At 41.8% G+C, this 16864-nt stretch overlaps 1 protein-coding gene across 2 annotated transcripts in view; it reads left to right on the forward strand.

The window, feature by feature from the left end:
• Positions 1–16864, forward strand: part of LOC126481023 (adhesion G protein-coupled receptor A3) — a 195824-nt gene that overhangs the window by 7601 nt on the left and 171359 nt on the right. For both annotated transcript variants that reach the window (XM_050104484.1, XM_050104485.1), the window contains exon 2: positions 2062–2133. In XM_050104484.1, the coding sequence (XP_049960441.1) occupies positions 2062–2133 (72 nt within the window). The remainder of the gene's footprint in view (positions 1–2061; positions 2134–16864) is intronic.

Consider the following 16864-nt stretch of genomic DNA (forward strand, 5'->3'; position numbering starts at 1 on the left):
AATTGGATGAACAGTGGTGACCAGTGAGGAATTTCTTAAGTTTTGAGAATAGATGGAAGTCCGAGAGAGCCAAATCTGGGGAATAGGGTGTATGTTCCAACACTTCATACTGCAAATCCCTCAATTTCCCCTTTGCCAAGACACCATTGTGGGCAGGTGCATTGTCCTGATCGAAGACAATTTTTTCCTTCTTTAAGCAGGGTCTGTTTTCATGAATGCTTGTGTCCAGTTTTATTATAAGCGGAGAACAGTTACTTGTGCTTTTCTTAACACCTGCCAAGCACTTTTTGGAAAGTTTCATGTGAATGCATTTGTGATCTGCAGAGAGCAAACGTGGGTCTCATCTTGCACAGAGTTTTCTCATGTTAAGTTCTTGTTGCAACATGTGACCGACACATTTCTTTGACACCCATAGAGCATTAGAAACTTCACACACCCTTATACGCAGATCTTGCAAACTCATATCACCTACTTTGTCAGTGATTTCTGGTGTGCTTGCCTTTTTGGACATCCTTCGCATGGGTCATCATGGATGCTTTCATGGCCACATTTGAACTTGGCCATCCATTTCTTCATGGTTGAAATTGAAGGGGAAGAGCCACCATACACATTTACAAACTGCTAATGAATTTTGGTCAGTGTTAAACCTTCTTTTATGAAGAATTTAATCACTGCGCAGTGCTCAATTTTTGCTGTTTTCACCACTAAGCACACTACAACTGTCTACAGCCATTTACTGCCTGGGATGACTTACAATTTTATGGGGCATCTACTAACATGTGTACCAACATAAGGGGGACGAATCACATGAGTAGTTCTGCGTTCTCTGGGCGAGGCCGAGAATTTTTCAGATAGCCCTTGTAGTGCAATGAGATTTATCAAATGCTGATGTCCAATAGTTTTTCTGATTATATCTGCTTGTCATAGCCCCATTGCATTTGCTGTGGCTGCCGTAACATACTGTCATGCGAATCTGTAATGGAGAAGGTAGCTGCTAGGCAAAGACAATGGTACTCTCATGACCCACTGCTGAGTAGACCTATATTTGGAGTCATTGTACAGTAGAAAGTTTTGGAAAATTGAAAAAGTCAAAAACAGATTGCAGTTGTAATTATTTTATTTGGTCAGCATGAGAGCATTACAGTGGTGTTTCATAAATAGTCAGTGTGAGCATCTACGAGAGAGGCATTACTCATAAAATGGTAGCTCATTTTTAAATTTAGAGAGCTCATGTGGAGATAAAAGTTTGGAACTAAAATTTTTGGTTCACCTGTCATACACCAGGTGTTCTGGCAAACAGTGACTGGTACTGTATTTTGTAGGCGACCTAGATGCCGGCCGGAGTGGCCGAGCGGTTCTAGTCGCTACAGTCTGGAAACCGCACGACCGCTACGGTCGCAGGTTCGAATCTTGTCTCGGGCATGGATGTGTGTCGTGTCCTTAGGTTGGTTAGGTTTAAGTAGTTCTACGTTCTAGGGGACTGATGACCTCAGAAGTTAAGTCCCATAGTGCTCAGAGCCATTTGAACCATTTGTAAAGCAGTAATATTATGAATTCTTTTTCCTGACATCTTCAAAACATAATATCATCGCAAAATTAATAGTCATTCCCTGTTGACTAGTGTGTTGTCTGTTTTGCAGTATAACATACAAAACCTGAACTTACCGCAAAATTAAAAGGAACTGCATGTAGGATTTAACTGTAGACTACTTATTTTGTTACAAGTTGAGTTGATGAATTGATTAGCCTACTTTTCATCAGACATTTATTTTTATACTTGTCGTTACAGGTAGACCTTTTCTCCCATCCAGTGTGTGTAAATTTCATGCTTATCTGTTAACAGACATTATTTGCAAGTTTACTTTCAAAGAATTGACCCTAATATACAACAAAATTATTTTACATTTCATTGTCTGTTGGATTATTCTAATAGCATGAAAGTATGTGTATCTACATGTATTCATTTTTTAAAAGCAACTACTACTTACTTCATTAGTACCTTAATTATGTGGGGAACAAAATAATTTTTGTTGACCTTAGCTGCCAATCCCTATGTTCCAGGAATCTCTCAGGAAATGATATAACGGAAATACCATCTGGAATTTTTTCAACTCTTCAAAATTTGCAGAAACTGTAAGTGAAATAAAATTTATTGTAATTTCTTATAATCTATTAGGGATTACTTGGTTTGCTCTATCAGTTAGACTGTGTTTACATTGAGGTGACCCAAAAAGCATAAAATATAGTCTTATTAATTACTTTTAATGTCAATAGCCAGTACATAACTACTTACAAATAGGTATGTTGTCATTGAATTTGGAAGCTTAGTGTGTTTGTGTAGCAAGAAATTGTTAATCATAGGAGTCTGTGATGATTTTTATGCAGATTTTTTGACTTCTATTATTGGATGCAGAATTGTAGGAGCCCTGAATGCCTACTCTTCGTCGTAAGTCAGACCTACACTGCATCCAGGAAGCAGCTACTAGGGTACCAGAGTACTTTGGCATGCACATTTATAGGAACAGGAAGCTAAGTGAAAGCAGAAGTTAATAGCAGTGAAATTTTAAATTCTGACTGGAATACACATTGTAAAGATAGACTGGTCTCCAGTTGTATAAGTGTATTTATAGCCGTAATAATGTGGCAATATCTAGTGAGATTAGTACAGCTTCCAAATATGAAATAATTTTGGTGGAGATAAAGTGTTAAAGGAGGCTCAAACATGGTAATTTGGTGCTTTTATAGATCACCTGTCTTAGGAATCACAATTGTGGGACATTCCAGGGACAGCTTGGAGAAGATTGCACATAAATTACCTGGTAAGGAATTACAGGGACATTTCAGCTTATCTGCTGTAGAGTTGGAGAGTCAGGTGGTTAGGATGCGTGGTATGAATAGGGTCTCATGTGCTATTGTTATGATAGTCTTAGCCAAAAATTATCTTAAGTAGTTAGTCAGTGATGTGGCTCATTATGTCTTCTGTTTATAAATGGGTCAAATTTAGATCTTCTGCTTATAAATAGGTTCAAAGTTTACAAGTACAATTCAGTTTACAACAAACAAAGTATTAAGAATCAGGCTGTTTTTGACTACAGTTCTCAACAGAATGTTAAGAAAGGTGGTAAGAAAATATTTCTGCTTAATAAGTGTGATAAGAAACAAATTTCAGATTACTTGAGCAGCAGTACTCTTTCAGATTAAAATGTTGAAGTATAAATGAACAAATTCAGAGAGTGTTGTACAAAATGGGTATGTGCCGAGCAAAGTTATGGGGGATGAGCAAGACCTATCATGGTTCAGTAGCCACATTAGTGGACTACTCTGAAAGAAAAGAGAAATTCACCACAGATTTAAACATAGTTAAGCCTTGTACACAAAACTCAATGAGGCCAAAATGAATGCAGTGGTAGCCATGCATGAAGAACTCAATGAATTTAAAGTAAAATTCTGTTTGTTGATTGGAAGGAGAATCATAAGAAGTTTTGGTCTGACATTATGTCAGTAAATGGTTCAAAGCCTCTATGTAGGCACTCAGTAACAATAGTGGAGGGTACCTGAGAGAAGGCTGTAGTACAAAAAGTTCATTTTCCGAAACTGTTTCGCAGAGGAAAATTGTACTGTGATCCCTCCTTTCAATTATCCCATAACCTCTGAAATGTTAAATATCGATATAAGTGACCGTGGGATAGATAATCAACTAAAATTACTGAACAGGGGAAAGTCAGCTGAATGTGGTGGGATCCCTTCACTATTCATATAGAGTATATTGAAGAAGTTGCACTCCTTCTAGCAGCAGTATATGACAGTTTGCTGGACTAATAAAACACACATCATTCTCAATTTCCAGAACAGCCATGGAACAGACACACACAACTAGATGCCTATATTGCTGACGTCAGTCTTTTGTATAATTTTGGAACGTGTTTTATGCTTGTGTATTAAGGAATGTGACCAGGAGCAAGTAAACTGCTGCAGGTCACTTAGTAGGGACTGTTTCTTGCTGGGTTTCTCGGACTTGCAGAAGTTTGTTGCATTCAGGACCAGTAAAAAAATGTCAGTGTTAAAAAGTGAGAAATACATGTGGATCAATGAAAGAACAAAATTGTTAGTTCCAGAAAGTGGAAATGTTCCTGCATTGTGGTACACAAAACATGAGGATTTTAAGAACAGGTTTATAAAGCAGGACTTGTAAAAAAATATTGCAGCAGATTTTCAGTCAACAGGTGCCAAAATACGTGAAGAAATTCACAAATTGTGGACTCACTACTGAAAAGATAGTAATATAGTGCACCTTGAAAACTTAAACATATGTGGCTTTGTAGCCATTTCTTCACCCAAACATTTCTTTTTTGATCTTGTCATTTTTCATCATGATTTTTCTTTGATGAAAATAATAATAATGCAAAACAGTGTCAGCTGGTCTGATTTTGAAGTATGATACTGTAAACTTCTGCTTGCGTATCACATGACTCGTGTGGAAACACTTCTACAAGTACTTGCAGCAAGTTCCTGAAATCAATTTGCTCAAGTTACTTGCTGCATAAGTAAAATTTGCCCAAGTTTTTATTCTAATATAAATTCCTGAACAAGTCCTCACCGAAGTTACTTCCTATTTGATGTACGCCTTTATGACTTTTCTGCAGACCAAAAATGTCCGCTGTAGGAATGAATGTGGATTCCACAACCAACCATTATGTGACTTTGTCCCTGAAACCCATAAGACAGTAGGTACCAGCATTCAGGTTGACGCCATGTTTATTGACTCCCTGGACGCATTGGGTACAGTTCCACTCTGTTACATAATGAAAAAATACTAGCATATGGACTATCAGACCAGCTTTGTTACTGGATTGAATTGTTTATTGCAAATAGAACACCACGTGTCATTCTTAATGAACAGAAATTGTCAGACATAAAAGTGTCTTTGGGCATGCCCCCAGGAAGTGTTACGTGACTATTAGTGTTTACGCTATATATAAATGACCTAGTGGATAAAGTCAGAAGCTCAACAAGGCTGTTTATGGATGCTGCTGTTGCATATAGAGAGCTCACAGTACTAGAAAACTGTAGCATAATATTAAAAGACCCACAGGGCATCAACATTTGGGACGGGGATTGGCAGCTGACCCTCAACACAGACAAATCTAACATATTGCGCAAGTTTGATTAAACAGTTGCTGAACAATGACTGGAAACAGTCGTGTCCGTTAAATACCTGGAAGTATGTATATGGAGGAATTTGCTATGAAATGAGCATGTAAAACTAAATATAGTTAAGACAGGTGCCAGACAGATTCAATGAATCCTTAAGAAGTATAGTCCACTCATGAAGGACATATATTACAAAACCCTTATCCCTCCACCCTGATATTTGAGTAATGGTCCTCAATTTGGGATCCTTACCAAGTAGGGTTGTAGATGGGAGTGGAGAAGATCCAAAAGAGAGGACACTTGTGTTTCATCACAAGTTCATTTAGTAAGAGCGAAAGTGTCATGGAAATGGTAGATATAGGAATGGTCAGGGAAGTGCCAGCTGATTATACAATACCTCCCATTTGCTTCAATAAACCTTTCAAAGTAATAATGGAACTAGGGAGTATTGGAAGAGTGAACCACGATATTGTTTAGGAGACATAGTATGGTTTACTAACAGGTGGGAAACAGATGAAGGTGCTGGGGCCAGGGTATAAGGGGGAACAGCCTTGACTAGAGAGAATAATCTCTGAAAGGGAGGTGGGTACAGAATTCCAGGCAGAAATATTTGCTATCAGAGTATGCACAGAGGAGAATCCGCATAGGTGCTACAAGGATTGTGGCATCTACACTCTTTCAGACAGCCAAGCAGCTCTGAAATCTCTCTGTGCCCCTTCAGTGAGATCAGAGATCGTTCCAGAATTGCATGGAACCCTTCTGAAGCTAGGGGAAAGCAACAGGTTAAACCTGCGGTGGGTCCTTGGTCACTCATCAATTAGTGGTAATGAACAAGCTGATAGGCTGGTCAGAACAGGAACAATGACTTCATTTTTTGGACCAACTGTCTTAATAAGCAGCATACATAATGTTGTAAAATCTGAAAACAAAAACATGGTAACCTAATAGTGCTAAAGTCATGTTTTAAAAGGAGCTCTACAATCCTAGGCTTGAACAGGAGTCGGATGAAACTCGTGTGAGGACTAATGACTGGCCGTATGAACTTTTAGATACACTTGCACACAATAGATATAGAGAAAGAAGCCCCTAAGTAGAGAGTATGCAACAAGTGGGGTGAAACTGCACCACATTTAATCGTTCAGTGAAGTGTGAAGGCTAAAAGACACCAAATTTTCAGGTCTTTCATTCCTAAAGAAATTGTATCGAGTAAACAACTAATAAAGAGCTGCCTACTGCTATTTAAGGGTACTGGCTGGCTTTACACGAATGATAGGAAGAGAAATGGTACAATAAACTCTGTTTCAGCACAGGCAATATCTGGCTAAGGCCACTGTTGCTTTATCTCCCTGTACAGATCAAATCAACTGCAAAAGTGCCTTGGAGGTACTCATCCAGCTTCAGTGCCAGACACTACAAGGAAGGTGCTGTGCATCCTGGAGATATTTACTGTGAAGGAAGTGAAGCTGCCTATGAGAATGGTAGAATGGTTCCTTCAAAAAGATTTCTACTCTATCCATGATCACACAGTCTTCCATCGTTGTAGATTCCTTTTTCAAATTTTGGAATTGTTGATTTAATCTTTGATAAGACTTCCTCCAATATCAGAATTTTTGTATATTAAAATTTCCAAGTTGTGGCTTCCACAGTGAAACATTGTGTCAAAATATGGTAGAAAACCCAAAGAGATTCTGGTTGTATGTAAAGTACATCAGTGGCAAAAAACAGTCAATACCGTCACTGCGCGATAGCGATGGTAATGTTATCGATGATGGTGCCACTAAAGCAGAGTTACTAAATACAGTTTTCCGTAATTCCTTCATGAAAGTAGACGAAGTAAATATTCCAGGATTTGAAACCAGAACAGCTGTTAGTATGAGTGACATAAAAGTAGATATCTTAGGTGTTGCAAAACAACTCAAATCACTTAAGAAAGGCAAGTCTTCCGATCCAAATGGTATACCAATCAGGTACCTTTCAGAGTATGCAGACACAATAGCAACTTTCTTAGCAATCATATACAACCACTCACTTGACGAAAGGTCTGTTCCTAAAGACTGGAAAGTAGCACAGGTCACACTTGCAGTGGAATTTTGGAGCATATACTGTACTCGAACATTATGAATCACCTTGAAGAAAATGACTTATTGATACATAACCAACACAGATTCAGAAAATATCGTTCTTGTGCAACACAGCTAGCTCTTTATTCCCATGAAGTAATGAGTTCTGTCGACAAAGGATCTCAGATTGATTCCATATTCCTAGATGTCTAGAAGGCTTTTGATACCTTTCCTCACAAGCGACTATTAATCAAATTGCGTGCATATGGAGTATCATCTCAGTTGTGTGACTGGATTCGTGATTTCCTCTCAGAGAGGTCACAGTTCGTAGTGATAGACGGTAAATCATCGAGTAGAACAGAAGTGTTATCTGGCATTTCGCAAGGTAGTGTCATAGGCCCTCTGCTGTTCCTGATTTGCATAAATGATCTAGGTGATAATCTGAGCAGCCCCCTTAGACTGTTTGCAGGTGACACTGTAATTTATCGTCTAGTAAAATCATCGGATGATCAATTCCAATTACAAAATGATCTAAAGAGCTCTACAAAGCCCTTGTTCAATCCCGACTTTACTATGGGAGTCTGGTTTATGGTTCGCCAGTGCACTCAGCATTGCGTGTACTGGACCCAGTGCACCACTGCGGCATTCGCCTAGTGAGGGGAGCTTTTAGAACGAGTCCGGTGACCAGTGCCCTGGTAGAGGCTGGAGCCAGTCCATTGCAGATCCGACGTGCAGAGCTGTTTGCACACATTCGTAGTTCTCCTGAGCATCCGAATTACTGTCTCCTTTTTCCACCCATGGCAGTTCATCTGGCCAAGGTCAGGGCTAACGATTGTGGTTGACGTGCAATCCCTTCTGTCTGAACTGGAATTGTTCCCTTTTCCATCTCCCATCCAGGTCCGTCCGCATACACCTCCATGGTGTAAACCTAAGCCACAGATTCGTCTGGACCCTTTGCATGACCCTAGGGACTCAGTTACTCTCGCCGCTCTCCGCTGTCACTTCCTCTCGATTCTTGACGTGTTCCAGGACTCTGAAGTAGTTTACACCAATGGCTCGATGGCTGATGGCCATGTTGGCTTCACCTACGTCCCCAGAGACCATTTTTAACAGCATTCCTTGCCCGATGGCTGCAATGTATTCACTGCAGAGCTGGTGGCCATCTCTCATGCACTTCAGTATATCCGTTCATGTCCCGGGCAATTGTTTCTTCTGTGTACTGACTCCTTGAGCAGCCTACAAGCTATTGACCAGTGCTACCCTCGTCATCCTTTGGTAGCGAGCATCCAGGAGTCCATCTGTGCCCTGGAACGGTCCAGTCATTCAGTGGTGTTTGTCTGGACCCCAGGTCACGTCGGAATCCCAGGCAACGAACTTGCCAACAGGCTGGCCAAACAGGCTATGCGGAAACCGCTTCTGGAGATGGGCATCTCTGAATCTGACCTGCATTCTGACTTATGCTGCAGGGTTTTTTGGCTTTGGGAGATGGAATGGCATAACAGTATGCACAACAAACTACGTGTCATTAAGGAGACTACAAATGTGTGGAAGTCTTCCATACGGGCCTTTCGCAGGGAATCAGTTGTCCTCTGCCAGCTCCACATTGGCCATGCTTGGGCAACCCACAGTTACCTCCTGCACCCTGAATACCTGCCTCAGTGTTGGTGCAGCGCCTGGCTGACAGTGGCCCATCTTCTGGTGCACTGTCCCACTTTGACTGCCCAGCGACAGACTCTTGGGCTACCGGACTCGTTGCCACTAATTTTATCTGGCAATGCCTCATTGGCTAATTCAGTTTTATGTTTTATTCGTAAGGGTGGGTTTTATCATTTGATCTAAGTTTTAGTGCATGTCCTTTGTCCCCCTGTGTCCTCCACCCTAGTGCTTCTATGATGGAGGTTTTCATGTGTTGCAGAGTGGCTGGCATCTCCTTTTTATTCTCATGGTCATACAGCCATTGTCATCTGCTTTGTTGTTGTACTCTCTTCATCCCTTTTCTTGTGTTTCTGTGATTTTCTTGTCCCCCTTTTGTTCATTTACACATTTGTTGCCTTTCATCGTTCTTGTGATTTTTTCCATTCATTCCGTTTTGTGTTGTCAGTCTCATTTGTTTCATTCTTACATTTGTGGCATTGTTTTATTCGGAACCTTGTATTTTGGTCCCTTCTCCCCTCTTTTAATCCAATCAGCCAACCAACTAACTAAACAAAATGACATATGACGAAGTGGACTAGCACGGGCAGACAGGGTATTCCCAGCCAAAACAAGTTGACGAGTATTGAAAATTGGCCTCAGTTTGAGAAAGAAATTTTGAGAATGTATGTTTGGAGCACAGTATTAAATGCAATTTATCATGACAGTAGGAAAAACAGAAAAGAATGGAACTGAAGTGTAGTAGATGTGGTGCTGTAGAAAGATATTGGAAATTATGGCGATTGGTAATAAGTGTGGAAGTTCTCTGCAGAATCAGTGAGGAAAGGAGTAAATGGAGATCACTGACATTAGAAAGGGAGAGGGTGATAGGACATGTGTTAAGACATCAGAGAATAACTTCTGTGTATTAGAGGGAGCTGTACAGGATAAAAACTATAGGGAAAGACATACATTGAAATAGGTCCAATAAAACTTAAAGATGTTGTGTGCGGCTGCTGTTCTGAGATGAAGAGATTGGCACAACAGACGAAGTCAGTGGCGAGTTATATGAACCCAGTCAGAAAACTGATGACCCCTCCTCCCCCCCCCCCCCCTCCCTCCCACTCCACTCCACTCCACTCCACCACTCCACTCTGCTCCATACATACACGGTACAAAACTAACCAGTGAATGTAATTTACATAAAAATGATTAGTACAGTCCAGTAAGTGTCCCTGACCCTGGTATCTGTTTTAATCATGTGACTGTCATATTCTGTAGCTGGTTAGTTACAAACTCTCTTTACATCCTCAACATGATCACGAAATTTACACCTATTATTCATTAAGTATTCTGTTGCATTTTCTTTTATTACAGCTCCTGAGGGTTGGGATATGGCCTTTAAAAGCATCTAATTACTATGTTGGGTCAATGTTTGAGGTCTGCCATCGCCTAGATAGTCTCATTTTCAGAATCAGCAATAATCTTACTAGACATTATTGAACTCCTCTATCCTTGGGATTTATATTGCGACGTGCTGTGCTTAATTTGCTGCAGTGTAGCAGTTAAAGTCACTTCCGGTGAAGGGTGGATCACCTTTTTGGTTCGCACTTCCTGCCGTTATATTATCATTCAAGATTTATTATTTCTGAATGGTTCAGTGACTTACTGACTAATGTCGTATAACAGTAACAAAAGTTCTTGGATGGAACAATACGTAAAAAAGGGAAAGGCAACCACTCACCGGTAGGGGACTGATGTATGATGCATAAACACATGTAACAGAAGATAGTGTTCACCAGCTTTTTGGAACTGGTTCTTCTTCTAGTAAAACATACACACACTCACAGGCACAATCACACAGACATCAAGACACACACTACCACATCCACAGCGACACTGATTATTGATTATTAATTATTGAGAGCAGTTGCCTAGCTGATGGGTGCAGGGAGGATGCACGCGAGATGGGGTTAGGGTTCAGTGCACGGCAGAAGTGGGAAAGACAGATGACTCAGCAATAGCACAACATGAAAGGAGTGTCAATGGCTAGATCATATAAGAGAGGGAGGAGTGGAGGAATGGGGCCAAAAGAGGGATGTGGAGACAGAGAGGTAAACAGAGAGGGGAGATAGGCAGAAAGGGGGAGGAGGGAAGAGGGGAAGGAAGAAAAAGAGAGTGCCCACAAGGGTGGTGGAGGAGGGGGGAAGGAGGTTGGTAGTGAAGAGTGTTGGGAGAAGGTAGTATACAATCTGGACAGGGAAGGAGTGGTGTGGAGAGAGAGAGAGAGAGAGAGAGAGAGAGAGAGAGAAGAAAAAAGGAAAATATAATTTGAGACATTGGGACAAAGATTAGCAGGGGGGCACTGTGAGAACACAGGATATCCTGGAGAGACAATTCCCATCTTTGTAGGTCAGAGAAACTTCTGCTTGAAGGGAGTATCCAACTGCCATGTGTAGTGAAACAGCTGTTACTCATATGTGTTGTGGTGCACAGCATGTTCAGCAACTGGTTGTTCAAGTTTGTGGTTGGCCACAGGTTGGCAGTGATTGTTCATGTGAACAGACAGTTGGTTTGGAACTTCCTGTCAGATTAAAACTGTGTGCCAGACCGAGACTCGAACTCGGGATCTTTGCTTTTCTTGGGCAAGTGCTTTACCATCTGAGCTACCCAAGCACGACTCACGCCCTGTCCTCACAGCTTTAATTCCAACAGTACCTCATCTCTTGCGTTGCAGAAGCTCTCCTGCAGACCTTGCAAAACTAGCACTCCTGGAAGAAAGGATATGCGGAGACATGGCTTATCCACAGCTAGGGGGATGTTTCCACTGCTTTGGGTGATGAGGGTGGGTAGGATATCCCTCATGTCAGGACTTGACAAAGATAGTTGAAAGAGTAGTGAAGGATGTGGTTGAGCTTTTCATGGTCGGGGTGATACTGGGTGATCACAGGAGTGCTGGTTAGCACGTTTAGTGATGTCAGAGGAGGAGATGGCATGTTTGATCTGTTAGTGGATGATTTGGATGGGACACTGGTTGCCAATAAAGGCTCTGGTAATGTTATTGGTATATTTTGACAACTCCTGCTTTCCACTGCAGATGCAACATCCGTGGGTTGTGTGGCTTTATGGAAGATACCTTTTGACAGGGAATGGATGACAGCTGTCAGAGTGGAGGTACTGTTGGTGGTTAGTGAACTTGATGTGAACAGATGCATTTATGGAGCCATCTGAGAGGTGGGGCTTGACATCTAGGAAGATGGTTTCTTATGTTCAGAAAGAACAAGTGAAGTGGGTTTGGGACTAGGTGCTGAAGTTGTGCAAGAAAGAGCAAAGATTGTTCTCATCGTGAGTCCAGATCATGAAAACGTCATCAGTGATTCTGAACCAAACAAGGGATTTTAGGTGTTGATGGATAGAAAGATTCCTTCAGATGACCCATAAATCAGTTGGCATAAGATGGTGCCATGTCAGTACCCATAGCATTATCATGGATTTGTTTATAGATTTGGCCTGCAACAGTGAAATAATTGTAGATCAGAATGTGGTGGCCCGGAGGATTAAGAAAGAAGTGATGAGTTTGGTACCAGGATGATGATGAGAAAGGTAGTGTTCCAGGGCCGCAAGGCCATGGACATGGGATATGTTGGTGTACGAAGATGTCACATCCACAGTAGCCAACAAGGAGTCTGGTGGTAGCAGGGCAGGAACTGTGGAAAAGTGATGAAGGAGTGAGCAGTGTCTTGGATGTAGCGCGGGGAGGGGGGGGGGGGGAGGAGGTCTTGGCCAACAAAGACAGAGGTTCATTATGTGTGAGCACTGTAACCAACCACAGTAGGACAACCAGTGGAGATACCTGTTGGGTTGGGGTTGTTGGATTTCGTGAAGTAGGAAAAATCTAGGAGTGAGGAGGGGGGGTTACTGATGTGAAGAGAGAGATAGATTCAGGTGTCAGGTTTTGGGATGGGCCAGGGGCCTTGATGAGCTGCTTGAGATCATGTTGAATTTCTGGAATAGGATCACGGTGACAGGTGCCAGAAAGCTGGCAGCCACATAGTCACTACTATTCATGACCACAGTGGTGGAGCCTTTGTCAATGTGAAGGCTGAGAGGTCTGGATTGTTTCTCACGTTACGGATAGCATTGTGTTCCATAGTAGCATTGTTGGGGGCCTAGGGAAGGATTTAGGAAAGGCGAGGCCAGGTTAGAGGTGAGGAATTCTTGAAAAATTGCAAAGGGATGATTGGGTGGAAGGGGAGAAGGATCGAAGTTGGAGGGAAGCTGGAACTGTTTTAAACAAGATTCGATATAGGGTTTCGGTTGACTGTTGTTAGTGGGGTGTGTGGTGAAGAAATGTTTCCAGTACTGAGAATGAGTAAAGGAAAGTATGTCCTTTGCAAGTCCACCATGTTTGAACTTAGGTTGTGGGTTAAAGGTGAGGCTTTTATTACTTATTGATGAAGTATTGAAATTTTCTGCAACATTCTATTTATGTATAAGTAGAATGTTCGACAGCAATTTCAGCTCTGTGTGTATTTTGAGCGTGCTCACTGAATTGGTTTTCAGTGTGAAGTGTTAGTTCTCACAGATTTTACTGCAAGTCATTTCTGGTTTCAGTGAGCTTTCTGTTTGTAGCCCAAGATTGTTGTTATTACTGATGTAAGTGAGATTAAATCTGGGAGCCAAACTCCAGTTGACTAATGTTGTATAACATTTTCTGATTCTACCATGGAAGGACAAACATCCCCCCCCCCCCCCCCCCCCCCCCCATTTTTCATGTGACTGATACTATTCCTCTCTGAATAAGGTGTGTAGTTCATCATTGAAACTATGCAGGAGTTTCTTTAACTTAAATAAACCCCATGTACATGTCACACATACTCTGTTACCCAAGTAGCTGCATACTGTGTGCAGTGCATGCTGGACCTAGTGCAAGATTGGGGTGGGGGGGATCAGTTCTCTAGCCAGTTACAGAGGTCAAGTAATCCACATCGGAGATCCTTTCAGAATTATGTGAATCTCTGATTTAACCCCTCCATTTCACTACAAACCAGTAGACTGCAATCAATTCTGGGCACAGAGGTGCAAATCTAGAGCTGTGCCTTCAGCAGTTCAGCCAGCCATCTAAAGTAGTTGAAGATTGCCTTTGATCACAGATGACAGGTGTTAATTGTTCCAACATTTCTAGAGTTGGCAGCTAGTTGCACAGCCAGATGAGAACATCTGGTAATCATACCTAGTGCACACTGGCCATTCTTCACAACCTGCCAGATATTTTTTGAGAGGTTCGATTATCTGCTTAATATTGGAGCTCCCAGTGACAAGCACACCCACCCTCTTTGCTTACGTAGACTTGGAAGAAGATGAATCCAAGACACCTAAAACAATGAGGCATCTCATCTTGCCTCAGATGCACTCTCAGCAATTGGCACTGTCTCACATCAGTTAAGGCATAAGGGACAACTGTGGAGCCATTACCCACATTTGCTGTCAATACAGAGATTCACAACCAACAGCTGTCCATTGTTCGCCTGCCCATTATTCAAATGTCAAATCAAACACAATGGAATAGCCAGTGACATAGGCTTTACGAGAGATTCCAGAGACACATCAGGCTTTGTGATAGGTTCCAGAGGCAGAATTGGTGCCAAGCCTATGCCAAAGGTATCCAAATGTCACTGGAACCTATGCCAATAGCCTAAAGCCTGTTGATCCTTGGTAATGCAGCTTGTAGCAGTTTCTAGATAGTGACAATGTCCCTTTGCATTTGCACAGCACAGCACAGTCCTTATCCATCCCACACCACACATAACTAAGCAGTAACATAAAAGAATGTACTAATCCAAACAATGGGATACTAACTAGTTACTGCAGGTAGACAGCTATGACAAGAGGTCAATCTATGCAATTTCATTATTATAGATGGTGTGATTCTACACTAGCAAACTAATTAACTACAAAGAATGAAAAAAGAATATAAAGAGAAGTGTTAGTATCTCAAAAATATTAAACTTAAAGGGGGGAGGGGGGTTGGTGCAAACTGCTGGAGGGAGAGAGAGAGAGAGAGAGAGAGAGAGAGAGAGAGAGAGAGAGAGGGAGAGAGAGTGCGAGTGCTTTTGTCACTGTGTGGTAAGTAGAATAATTCAATGTTCCATTTGACTGAGATGAATCAGACCTTTATTAGCTATTGACATGAATCAGAGTGCAGGGTATACAGTACATGCCGTATTAGTTTCTCCAAAGATTTTTGCTTTGTGTATATTAAATTTTGCATTTCTGTCATTAGCTCCACATCTTTGGCCTTGAATAGCTTCTGTATTTGTGCAGTTGTGCTTGTACTGTTGCTGAACAATTTGATAGTATCTTCAGGATTGTTTCATATTGACCTAAGAGGATTTATAACATTTTCCAAATGTGGAACAGGTTTCTAATTAATCTTAGATATTTTAATACTCTTTACAGAATGTATTTCAGTCAGTACCTCTGACATCATCAAGCCTTCAATATTTATATCACAAATTATGATGATTATCATCAGTGATGTCCTATAAATACCTACTCAAAGTGAAAGTGCAAAAAAAAAGGGCGGGGGCAATAAGTGTCTCATTTCATGTTGCATTTATTGAAATGCCACCTAATCAAAAAGCACACATACACGATGTGATTAAAAGTATCCGGACGCCCCCAAAAACATATGTTTTTCATATTAGGTGCCTTGTGTTATCAGCTACTGCCAGGTACTCCATATCAGCGACGTCAGTAGTCATTAGACATCGTGAGAGAGCAGAATGCAGAATGGGGTGCTCCACGAAACTCATGGACTTTGAATGCGGTCAGGTGATTGGGTTCACTTGTGTCATACATCTGTACGCGAGATTTTCACACTCCTAAATATCCCTAGGTCCATTGTTTCCGATGTGATAGTGAAGTGGAAATGTGAAGGGACACACACAGCACAAAAGCGTACAGGCCGACCTCGTCTGTTGACTGCTAGAGACCGCCGACAGTCGAAAAGGGTCGTAATGCATAATAGGCAGACATATATCCAGACCATCACACAGGGATTCCAAACTGCATCAGGATCCACTGCAAGTACTATGACAGTTAGGCATGAGGTGAGAAAACTTGGATTCATGGTTGAGCAGCTGCTCATTAGCCACACATCATGCCGGTAAATGCCAGACGACACCTTGCTTGGTGTAAGGAGCATAAACATTGCATGATTGAACAGTGGAAAATCATTGCGTGGAGTTACGAATCATGATGCACAGTGTGGCGATCCGATGGCATGGTGTGGGTATGGCGAATACCCGGTGAATACCATCTGCCAGCGTGTGTAGTGCCAAGAGTAAAATTCGGAGGCAGTGGTGTTATGGTGTGGTCATGTTTTTCATGGAGGGGGCTTGCACCCTTTGTTGTTTTGCATGGCACTATCACAGCACAGGCCTACATTGATGTTTTAAGCACCTTCTTGCTTCCCACTGTTGAAGAGGAATTCAGGGATGGCGATTGCATCTTTGAACACGATCGAGCACCTGTTCATAATGCATGGCCTGTGGTTACATAACAATAACGGCCCTGTAATCGACTGGCCTGCAGAGACTCCTGACCTGAATCCTATAGAAGAGCTTTGGGATATTTTGGAACACTGACTTCGTACCAAGCCTCACCGACCAACATCAATACCTCTCCTCAGTGTAGCACTCCGTGAAGAAAGGGCTGCCATTCACCAAGAAACCTTCTAGCACCTGATCGAACGTATGCCTGCGAGAGTGGAAGCTGTCATCAAGCTTAAGGGTGGGCCAGCACCATATTAAATTCCAGCATTACCGATGGAGGGCGCCATGAACTTGGAACTTCATTTTTGCAACATAGTGTCTGTCTGCAAACAACACTTTAGTCAGTATGTACTCAAGAGCAACTGAATTATAATACCCTAACTAGTAGGGAGCAAATTGTCTTTTGTATTGATGCCACTGTTTACACATTGTAGCCTGGTCTACACATTACACCGAGAGTATTAG

The sequence above is a fragment of the Schistocerca serialis genome, chromosome 5 (genome assembly GCF_023864345.2).
Source record: "Schistocerca serialis cubense isolate TAMUIC-IGC-003099 chromosome 5, iqSchSeri2.2, whole genome shotgun sequence".
NCBI classification, from domain to species: Eukaryota; Metazoa; Arthropoda; class Insecta; order Orthoptera; family Acrididae; genus Schistocerca; species Schistocerca serialis.